Source organism: Cajanus cajan, chromosome 10 (genome assembly GCF_000230855.2).
Source record: "Cajanus cajan strain Asha chromosome 10, NIPB_CcT2T_4, whole genome shotgun sequence".
NCBI classification, from domain to species: Eukaryota; Viridiplantae; Streptophyta; class Magnoliopsida; order Fabales; family Fabaceae; genus Cajanus; species Cajanus cajan.
The window spans coordinates 30462607-30474929 of record NC_138526.1 but is presented as its reverse complement, the minus strand read 5'-3'; the positions used below and the strand labels follow the sequence as shown (position 1 = coordinate 30474929).

The 12323-nt window shown below is 36.5% G+C and overlaps 1 protein-coding gene across 1 annotated transcript; it reads right to left on the bottom strand.

Moving 5' to 3' along the window:
* Positions 1-957: 957 nt before the first annotated feature.
* On the bottom strand, positions 958-1323 carry LOC145952423 (uncharacterized). The gene has a single exon (XM_083064786.1). The coding sequence runs from the start codon at positions 1321-1323 to the stop codon at positions 958-960; it is 366 nt and encodes a 121-aa protein (XP_082920912.1).
* Positions 1324-12323: the final 11000 nt, after the last annotated feature.

The window sequence follows — 12323 nt, the reverse complement described above, 5'->3', positions numbered from 1 at the left end:
CCTTCTATTTTCGTTCTAAGGCTCGAACTCGGCCTTAGCTTAGTGTTTGAAATTGGGTTTTTTCGTGTATGAATAACGTGGACTTAGGATATTGAGAGAATGAATTCGTTTTTATTGAAATTTGGACGTGCCAAATTAAAACCTTTTCGGCCAAAAACCCTCACCTTTTTTCTTTTAGGGACAAAAAAGGATCGAGGAGAAAAAAGAGTACATCGTTTTATCGTACATTTTAAATGAAGTAAAATTTGAGGTGGGTGGCATTCCAAGTTATAGGGATTGCTTTACTGTCGAGTTCTTCTAGTCGGTATGCGCCATTCTCGAGGTCTTCACTGATCTGGAAGGGACCTTCCCATGTCGGCGCTAGCTTTCCTTCGGAGGGGTCTTTTCTAGCGTCACCTTGGAGTTTCCATATGAGGTCTCCAGGTCAAAACTTCCTTGGTTTGACCTTGGTGTGGTATCTTCTTGCAGCTTGGAGTTTGTAGGCTTCCTCTTTGACCCAAGCTTCGTCTTTGAGCTCGTCAATCATGTCAAGACTAACTATCAATTCCTTGTCATTCTGTTCGTTGTTGAAGGTCAACCTTCGGTGTGATGCTTCCTCGACCTCTACGGGAATCATGGCATCGGAGCCATAGGTTAACCTGTATGGTGTCTCTTGGGTTGTCGATTGCGGGGTGCAATTATAGGCCTAGAGGATGCTGGGGAGTTCCTCCGCCCATAGGCCTTTTGCTTATCCTAGTCATTTTTTGAGCTCGTCAAGTATTACTTTGTTCGCAAGATTCCCCCACTTAGGTAGCGCCATATATCGGTCATCCATCCTTTTTTGACTGGTTCAGTCGAGCAGATTGCCTCACTTTCCAGTCTTAGGGAGGGCAGGGTTTCTTGGATAATGGTTTTGTGTTATCTTGGGCATTTGGTGTTGGCGAGTTTCGAGAGGAGGTCAGCCTTGGCGTTTCTTTCTCAAGGTACATGGTGGATGGTGAAACTCCAGAAGCACGAGGTCCAGGCCGAGGTGGTGAGGTGATATCGTTGCAAGAGAGGGTCTTTAATTTGGTAGGTATCTGCTAGTTGTTCTACCATGAGTTTGGAGACGTTGTTGCAACGAATGTTCCTAGCGCCGATGTCATGTGCCAATCTCAGTCCGGCTAGGAGTGCTTCATACTCGACCTGGTTATTGGTGGCTTGGAAGTCAAGCTTCAGAGATTGCTCGACAAGGATGTCGTTGGGTCCTTCTAGAATGATGTCGGCGCCTCCCCCTTTTGGGTTGGAGGAGCCATCTACATGTAGTGTCCAAGTTTCTTGATCTTCTAATGTGACCGGGGTCATTTCGGCAACAAAGTATGCTAAACATTGGGACTTGAGTGTTTCTCTTCTTTCATACCGAATTCTGAATTCGGACAACTCGACCGATCATGCGATCATACGTCTGGCAAGTTCGGGCTTCCGAAGTATCTATTTGATGGGGTAGTCAGTCTTGACGATAATTTGGTGACTCTGGAAGTATGGTCGGAGTCGTCGGGTGGCGGTGACAAGCGCTAGGGTGAGCTTCTCGATGGTTTGGTACCTCATCTCTATATCTTGGAGGACGCGACTGATGAAGTATATCGGGTCCTGCTTTGCCCCCTCTTCTTGTACGAGGGCTGCACTGATGGCGATGTTGGTAGTAGCGAGGTACAGGAGTAATTCGCCTTGGTGCTTTGGTCGGGTCAAGATTGGTGGGGTGGAGAGGAAGTGCTTGAAGGCTGAGAATGCTGCTTCGCATTGCTCGGTCCAGGTGAACTCCTTGGGTTTCGTAGTAAGTTGAAAATTGGCTTTGCCTTCTCTGCTAGCTTGGGTATGAAGCGTGAGAGGGAGGCTAGTCAGCCTGCCAACCTCTGCACCTCTTTCAATGTCTGGGGGGACTTCGTGTTGATGATGGCTAGGCATTTTTCGGGGTTTGCCTCGATCCCTCTGTTCGTGATCATGAAACCCAAGAACTCCCCTCCTTGTACTCCGAAAGCACACTTCTCGGGGTTTAATCTCATGTTGTGCTTCCTTATTACTCCAAATACTTCGGCCAGGTCGTCTACGTGCGATTCGGCCGAGGTGGTTTTTACGACCATGTCGTCAACGTAGACCTCCATGTTTTTGCCGATCTGTTTATGGAAGACTTTGTCCATCAGTCGTTGGTAGGTGGCACTGGCATTTTTGAGGCCGAATGGCATTACTTGGTAACAGAAGTTGGCGCGTTCGGTGATGAATGCTGTCTTGTCCTCATCCGGAGGGTACATCGGGATCTGGTTGTATCCTGAGTAAGCGTATAGAAAGTTGAGGAGAGCATGACTAGACACGCCATCTACCAACATGTCTATGCTTGGTAGTGGATAAGCGTCCTTTGGACATGCCTTGTTGAGGTCGGTGTAATCAATGCACATTCGCCATTTACCCGAGTTCTTCTTTACAAGTACCATGTTGGCGAGCCAAGTAGTGTAGATGATTTCCCGGATAAAACCTGCGGCTAGTAGCTTCTGTGTCTTTGTGTCTACAGTGTCGCGCCTCTCACCTCTGACCTTGCATCGGCGCTGTGCTACAGGTTTTTCTTCTTTATGGATGGCTAGCCTATGGCATATAAGGTTGGGACTAATCCCTGGCATGTCAGCACTTGACCAAGCAAACAAGTAAGCATTTTTACGTACCTTGGCAATTATTTGCTGGCGCAGCTCCGGGCTTATGTTTTGGCTTACCTTGGTGCACTGATCTGGTTTTTGACCAACTTGGAATTCCAAGAGCTCGTCGACAGGGCTTGGCCTTTGATCGGTACAGTCGGATCGGGGTTCAAGGTCGGCTAGCGTTTGACTAGCGATGTGGGCTACTGTTACCTGGGTTGGTTGGTTAGCGCGTGGGGTGGAGACCTTGAGACTCTCTACGTAGCATTGACGGGAAGTTTTTTGGTTGGCTTTGACGGAGATGATGTCGCTGTTGAGTCTAGGGAATTTCATGGTAATGTGTGGGGTTGACACTACTGCACCCAACTGGTTCAAGGTAGGCCGACCGATGATGATATTAGAAAAGGTGTAGGCGTCAACGAGGAGGTATTTGACCATGACCCTCCTGGTCGAGGGCGGGGTTCCAAAGGTGGTCAATAGTTCAACGTATCCTCTAGTGTGGACGCGTTCCCCGGCGAAGCCGACCAGGGGCTCGTTATGAGGTTGAATGAGTGAGTGTGGTATGTCCAACCGGAGGAAAGTGGGCCAGTAGAGGACATCGGCTAAACTGCCCTGGTCAATTAATGTTTTTTGAACTGCCCAGTTTGCGACCTTGACAGAGATGACAACTGGGTTGTCTTGGTTGGGGTTGATGTCGGCATAATCCTCGTCAATAAAGGTGATAGGTGGATTTTTTAGCTTGTGTGGTGTTGTCCGACCTTTGACATGGTTGACGCTACGCAGGTGTCGTTTGCGAGCAGAATTGCTAACACCGCCCCCCGCAAATCCTCTGGCTGTTCGGCATGTTCGGTGCTAGGTTTGGACCTGGTAGCTTGGTCGTTGCGGGAGTGGTGCCTGCGCCCTCTTCCGCGTCCTCACTCGGCGTGTCCTCCTCTGTGGGCTTGGGACCTCTAGACATATTGTCTGAGGTGGCCCGCCTGTATCAACTCCTTGATCTTGTCTCGGAGCGTCTAGCATTCTTTGGTGGTGTGGCTGAAGTTGCGGTGGTATCGACAATGTTTGGACTTGTCGACGTTTGCTAGGGTGTGTACCGGAGGTGGCAGGGAGATGAGGTCGGTATTCGCCACCTCATCAAGGATGTGTACGCGAGGTGTGTTTAGTGGGGTGCAGAAATCATACCTTGGTCCCCTACCTTGGCACGATCACTTGAAGTTAGCCTTGTTAGAGACTTTGAGCTTCTCCTTGTGACCTATGTTGTTGCCATTGCCTGGTTTTTCGCACATCTTTTCGCGAAACTCGGCGTGCTCCTCCATTTGTATGTACCCAGCGACTTGTGCTCGTAGGTCGTCCATGTCATTAGGTGGTCTCTTGCAGAGACTGTCAACAAAGGGGCTCGGCTTGAGTGCCATGAGCATGGAGTGCAGTGCAACCTCGGGGTTGAGGTTCCGAATTTTCACGGACACGCTGGCAAAACGTTCCATAAATTTCCTGAGGGACTCAGTGTCGCCTTGTCGGAGGTTGGCCAAGGCGGCCGAGGTGATATGATGTGGGCGGCTGGTGGCATACTGAGCAGTGAATCGTCTTGAGAGATCGTCGAAGGTGTTTATCGATCTCGGAGGTAGCTGGGTGTACGAATTCAAGGCAGGGCCCTTTAGGGAGGTAGGGAACCACGACACATGATGGCGTCGTCGTCGGTGTATAGGTTCATCTGGGTGATGTACGCGTCCAGGTGCTCATCAAGGTCCGAGGTGCCCTCATAGCGGTCAATATTCAGTGGCTTCCATCCGGATGGGAGGGGTGTTTCCATGATGCCATCGGCGAAAGGGTGTCGTCTTGTGCCACCTTGGACCTGGGGTCTAGAACGATCTTTGGCTAATGTTCGTGGTTTCTGCGTGGTGTTGTGGCGTGTGATCGATTCGTCCGAGGTGGGGAGGGCGATTGGTGCTCGTCCTTGGGGGGATTATCTAGTGATGGTGGCCGTTGTGGAATTTGTGCTCGGATTCACTCGTTCTTGGCTCGTAAAGCCGCGATGTCAGCTTCATGTTGCGCGCGCATGGCAGTTATGGCGGCGACGTTTTGCTGTCGCAGGATTTCGATCTACTCAGACAGGGTCCCGGCGGTAGTGCCTCCATCCATGTTGGGCCCGTTGTTCTGGGTGTTGGTGGGCGACCTGTTGTTGTTGCGGGTGGAAACCATTGTTGTGGCCAAAGGAAATTTTTTCTTTGGCCCCATAGTGGGCGCCAAATTGTTCTTACCGGAGATTAGTGGGTGAGACGGCCTCTGGGTAAGATCGGTGAACCTCTTCTGCTGGGTATTTTGGGTGCTCCAGGATGAGGTTGGTACCTGCAAAAGAGACTCCAATGCTTAAGTTAGTTCTTGTGGGTGAGTAGGTCTCATATATATAATGCACGTACCTTAATATGGATTAGGTGATGATGAGTTTGGTTACGATTTGATAGGATCTCAATCTTATCAGTTTATCTTATCAGGTGGAGAGTAGGTTTATTTCGATAAGTTGGCGTGGTCCGATCTCATTGGCACCGAGATGGGCCCTAGTGCCGATGTGGGCAGTACATTACATAAAACAAAAAATATTAATGTTGACTATATTATAAAGTAAGGATAAAATAGTAATTTTAAATAACAAATTCATTCTATTTTTCACTTAATTTTACTCTACCAAACAACTAAAAATTTCATTTTGTTTCACTCAATTTTTTACCTAATTTCTATCAAATCAATTTTCACCTAATATCTCTTATTCTCTTATATTCCTTCCTTTTTCCCAATAGAAAATGATAAGTTTTATTTTTCATCCGTAAAAAGACAAGTAGATGTTTTTAAGTACCAAAAATCAGTAAAAGTTGTTTGCAACAAACATAAGCTAAAATTCCTTACTTTTTATACCATAAAGTTAATAAGCAACAACTTTTGATCAAATAAAAAATAATATCTTGGTGAATCGCATTAAGTGTAACAATAGACATATCTGGACTCAAAGAAGCATTTAATGTTTTGAAAATGTAAAGCATGAAGATTAATTATTCAATGTATGAGGATTAGTTGAAGGATATATAGTATGAAGATTTATAACAATTCGTAGATTAAATACGTATATGAAGTGGTTTTTAATGCCCATCAACGTTTTCCAACCTATTTTTAGTTTTCTTGGTCAAATTGATTATTAAATGCCCCTGAGAAAAAAAGGGGTGTTTATTATAAAGGATAAAACACTGAACTGCGCACAGAGAAATCAAAGGTATACAATTAATAGCTTGAAAGTTGAAACTAAAAACTTACTACAGTACACTGCTGAAACAGAAAAACAGAAAAAAAAAAAAAAAAAAAAAAAAAAAAAAAAAAAAACCAAGAAAATTGTCTAGTGTATTTGGTGCCTTCATGCCCAGGAAGGTGCAAGTATTTAAGATGAGGCATCAAGTTTTAAATGCAACATTTAATATGAGGAAAAATAATTGTGCATGGGATAGAGGAAATGAGGAAAACAAAGAAAAGAAGAAGAAATGTAAAGGGTCTCTTAATGTGGTTGGGTAACATTTATGTTACAAACTTAATGCTTTCCTTCTTTCTTTGGTAAACATTAAATTATCAAATTTAATGCCTTTTATGATTTTATGTATACCCTTTATAAAGAAAATTAAAGGCAACGGATAGGCCTTTTTCTGGGTGTACCTTGATTCCATAGATTGGGGTAAGGTGAGGTATTTAAGATCATCCATGAAAACACGAAACTCAGCATTTAATACCATCAAATCCTTTTCTCATCATGGTAAGGTCGTTAGATTCATGTGTCAGTCTTTATAATCTTATCTAACTCTCAAGATTAATTTTCAGTAATTAAATCATACCCATGTTCTTATATAAACTCACTTATTCCATTCTTTTTTTATTTTAAATATATATATATTTAAAGTACATATTTTACTTTAAGATAATAGTTTGATGAAACTATAATTAAATAGATAACTAAACCAATTCAATTTTAATTGGTAAGTGAAAATTAGCCTAGTCCAATCCAACCGGTCGTTTTGGGTTTGGCAAGAGAAGAGGCCCATTTAAATAACTTTGCCAAACAAAATGTGTAGGCCTAATATATTTGATTAATTTGGGGCTCATGATATATGCACCTCCTTTTTTTATAAGTACACTTCCTTTATTTTTTTTTAAATTATAAAATATTATATTTTTTTTAAAATATTCTAATTTTATACTTCCAATTTTCAATTTATTATTTTCTTCTTTTTCACGTACTTTTTATTTTTATTTTTATATATTATCAAAATAGGTAGATGAAGAAAAGGTAGGGGGTGTATATAAAAATTAAAAAAAAGAGGGAAGATGTGTGAAAAAAAAAAGAGTACTAAATTAAATATTATGGATGTAAAATTAAAAAATTAAAAAAAATTTAAAAATTAAAAATATTTTAAAATTTTAATTTTTATTTTGAAAAAGAGGTGTACTTATAAAAAAAAAAAAAAAGAGGTGTATATATCATAAACCTTAGGACATTAAAAAAATAAAGGCATATTAGGTAGCCCAATTGGGACATCCTTTACCCAATTGCTTCTTACACTCATATTTTTACTCATGAACCCATTATAAGTGTGCAGAATAGTAAATATGATGAGTGCAGAAAATAAAAAGCTAGATGCAGGGAGCAGTACTCCATACCTTGCTATAGAGAGTATGAACAATCTTAGTTTTGGATGTATTCCAGTCAAAGGATAAGGTTATTAAAGTTTAAATTTTTAGGTATGCTAATAAAATGTAATTTGTTATTAATTTTTATAAAATAAAAATATGTATGTTGACAGAAATGTCTCATTTTGGCAAAAAGACTTAGAACTTGTTTTAATAAATTTCTTTAAAAGTACTTTTAGGAGTAAAAATTTGAAAGGAAAAATAAAATTAGTTTTTTTTTATAATTTAAAATTAGCTTATACTCATATAACTTATACAAAAATTTACAAATTGCCTTATGCATAAGCTAATTTTAACTTATATAAAAATTTATTTCAACTTTATGTAGATGTTTGTTTCATTTTTTTCTTCCTATTTCTTTCTCTCATAAGTGTTTCAGAGAAGTTGATTCAAACAAATCCTTAATTATATCTTTCTCATTTTTTTTTTTAAAAAAGCATCTCGAAAATTACTTTAGACCTTACTTATAATTACCCCAGTATTATTTGGATCCCCAAAAAAAAAACGATTAAAATTCAGAGTTTGTTTATAGAATAAAATAAATTTTTTTATCTATTAAAATTAGAAAAACTGACACTAAAATTCAAACATAAGACTTTATAAATACTACTCCAACACTCCTTCCACACAACCCACGTTAGTGATTCAAATAAAATAGACATGTATACAAGAAATCAATAAATAATTAAAAAAAAAATACAAAGGTAGCCAAAATCATATTAGAAAAATAATAATTAAAGTGCATGCCACACAATAACATAACTGTTACTAAGGTATAATAACAATGAAAACCGACAAAACATGTTGAAAGTGTATCAATATCATATTTAAACTTTTTTTTTCTTAATGTGAGTTGAGATTTTTAATTCACTAATCTATTCTTACTTGTTTTAATTATTAAGAAAATGGGTTAGATATTGCATGGAGATTAAGAGACACATCAACTTACCAATCCATTTTTTTTAAAAAAAGATTTATTAGTTAATATATCTTCTATCCTAAAGTTTTAATCTTTTAAAGTTAATACACATGGATTTAAAATATTTAATAAATATAAATTTAGACTAAATTATTACTTAATATTCCATTATTTTAATTCCATTTTCTCGATTTTTTTTATAAAAAAAGTAAATAATTGATGAAAAAGCAGTTATTAAATAGGAATACAATCGAGAAAAATATATTAATAAGACTTTGAAAATTTAAAAGAATAAAAGTTTGAAAGAAAAAAAAAAAGACTAAGAATTAAGGATTTTGGACGAAAGAAATACAACCTAAGTATTTACGTTAATATACTTGCACAAATTTTAGAGATTTTCTTTTGGTTATGATGTTTTTTCTTCTGAGAATTGCCTTAAGGCCATTTTTGGTTGTGTTGTGGAGTGTAGAGTATAAAGTTGACACTTATGTTCATCGTAATCTTGGGCTAGGCTAGGTTTTCTTTCGGCTTGGGCCCAATTATTTGGCTAAAAAGAATCTAGGTTCATGATATATACACCTCCTTTTTTTTTTATAAGTACACTTCTTTTTATAAAAAAAATTAAAATTTTAAAATATTCTTAATTTTTTTATTTTTAATTTTTAATTTTTTAATTTTACATCCACAACATTTAATTTAGTATTTTTTTTTCACACATCTTCTCTTTTTTTTTTTTCAATTTTTATATGCACCCTCTTGTCTTTCCTTCACCCTACCTATATTGGTAACATGTGAAAACTAAAAGAGAAAAAAAAAATGTGTAGAAAAGAAGAAGAAAGTAACAAATTGAAAATTAAAGGTGTAAAAATAGAATATTTTAAAAAAACCTACAATATTTTATAATTTTTAAAAAATATATAAAGGAGGTGTACTTAAAAAAAAAGGAAGTGTATATATCATGAGCCAAGAATCTATTTGTTAGCCAATTGTGTGTTTAATTTTTTTTATAAAAAAAAAATAATTGGGTCTAAGTTCAACTTGGATAAATATTGAAGGTTTGATTCGACGAAAGATAGAAAAAGTATTGATGGATTGAAGTCCATTTTCTCAAAAAAGAACACTGTTAAATAAAAATATGCTTCTAAAAAAGTTATGCGCATTAAACATGAAAATACAATATGAGATCAGATTTATTAATTGAAACATGAAGGTTTATACTATTTGTGAAATTCTTTTTTTTTTTTTTATGAAATTTGAATCTGTAAAGTAAAAACCTACTGGGTCTTTTGAGCTGCTCGTAAGTTTTTAGCTTGCTTTTCAAACTTTAATATGATATAAAGAAGAAGAATGTTGTTTAGTTAAAACAAGGTTGAAATAGCTTTTAAATCAACTTTAAAATTATTTTAACTTGTTTTTGGTAACATAACAAAATTATCCTAAAATTATTTTTCTTGATTTTTCCTCTTCAACAAATAAGGAACTCACCGCTCTTCTTTATTATTCTTCAAATTATATATTTTTTATTTTTAACTTCATCAATTTTAAATCATAATTTTCTATTTCATTTTTGATATTGCATACATTGAGTACAAAGTTATAGACTTTTTCAAGCCACCGTTTTGAAAGACATGACTCATTGATTTTACAATGAATGATCTATTAGAAACAATATATTTTATATTATTATCGAAAACTAATTTCTAGAATTATGTTTTTGTGATTCCTAAAATATACTTTTGAAAAATGTAATATTGTGTATTTTTTTACTTTTATTGCATGATGATATTTGTTGTTGAATTATGATTTTATATGTTGCTATGTTGAGTTTATGTATTGTTGTTTGAGCTTTGAGGGTCAAGGAATCATTGAGTTGGCTTAGTTGAGGTTTAAAGTTGACCAAGAAACAGAAGAAGTATATAAAGTTTTCGTAAAACATGAATTTTGTAAGTTCGCCATAAGCACCTAGATCTCTCCCTAAAGTTGAGATCAAGTTGTAGAAGTTGGGATTTAAGCTTATGAGCTAGGATTTGTAGAGAGAAGTTGACCCTTGAGGGTTTTAGGGGTTCTTTCTTTCTTTTTATTTTTCTTGCTTCCAAGAAGCAATCGAAGTAAGGAAAGTTTGTTGATTAATTCCTTAAGTTGCTTCAAGTTGTAGATTGTTGCTCTTTAGCCTATTGATGGCTTATATGTGACATTTTCTACCCTGCATGTCATAACACATAATATAATAAATAACATTAAATACCTCAATATAATAAATAGACTTAAAATTCATATAGAAAGAAAGAATCACATTTTAATATAACTAGACTTAACAAAAATAATAAATTACAAAGGAAATAAAATTAAACTACTTAAATTAAATAACACAAGTCAAATCTTAACTAGTCTTAACTAATCATCGATGTCACTTGTCCTATTTGAGCAAAATTCAACATTGAAGACTAGGCCTCATCACCAAGATCCTCAACACCATGTTGGTGGTTACCTATAGAAATCACAATAAAATAACACAAAAGACAAAGGTGTAGAAATGCAAATCGACTAGTCAAATACAAACAACACATATAGTAAGATATAAGATTCATAATTACACATCGGCATCATACTTAATTCATTCACAACATAACAAACAATAACATATATGATTATAATGTGTATGCAACTGGACACAAATCACATGTTATCATGCATGTGATACTAGTAAAAATATCACACTTGTGCATTGCTGCTAACAACACACTAGAGTAGTTTAAGAGTACATGTGGGTCACACCCTCTATGCACTCTCACTAGAAAGACTTACTATCAAGGTCTGGTGAGGATAGTTAAGTCATGCAAGATACATCCCATACTCATGAAAGTAGGATTGAGACTTCTAAACCGAGTTATCCCCAAAGTTGATTCCTAAACTTTTACACAAAGGACCTTTCCTAGCGATGTATTTCATATCGTACCCTTTCAAAAAAATATTTTTATGCACATGATGCATGTCAAACAAACTCTATACATAACATTTCATATGATCTCATTAATTCATTGTCAATTGATCCCATATCATAAAATCATCAACCATTCTCAATATAGATATTAACAATTCAAATATATCAATTAAATATTAACAATCAATGGAATAAGGGATCACATCACTACAACTCATACATAGCTCACAAACAAATCAATAACACACTCACATACTACATTTCCATAACTTAATCTTCTACGACATCGCATGGTCCAAACACTCTAGCTAGAGCTATATATATGTTATTAAGTTGATCTTAATTTTATTAAAAAGTTAAGACAATTATCTCCAACTTTTTTGTTGACCTCGAGCTAAATATTTCATCTACTATTTTAAATAAATACAAAACCGCAACATTTCAGCCTAAATTTGACAATTTGAACTTTTCTCACTAATTTGATCATAACTTGAGTTCTAGACTTCCTTTTTAGGTGATTTCAACGATATTGGAAAACTAACACTCAAGGCTACAACTTTAATGAAGATTACAAAACCTAATTTTTCCATTTAAGTCTACTCAAAAGGCTTACAACGTATGCACATTATATTTCATGCACAAAATATGAGGTTCATCTTTTAACTCTCATAACTCGGTCATTCCTTAATATTTTTATGTGATTATTGAGTCTAAACTATAGCCCCAAATGTGTAAGGAACAAATCTCACCCAAAATCTTTTCTCCCAATCCAATTGGTAAGAACTCTCCATAAGTTATGTTACATTTCTAAAGGACACAACTTACACATAGATACATACTCACATCATCTCCTCATACAACCACTAATGTATTCCCTTAGGTTTCCCACAAGAACTCATAGGAGCACTAAGAAAAACAATTACAATCCAAACTCAAAAATTACAAACACCTTCATACTAATTACATCAATAAGAACATACAAGAAGAAACAAAGAAGATAAAGACACATTTGGAGAAAACCCTCTCATACATAGACATATTATAAAGATAGGATTGGAAACCAATCCCACTATCTAGCATACATTCCCACACCTAAAATGAG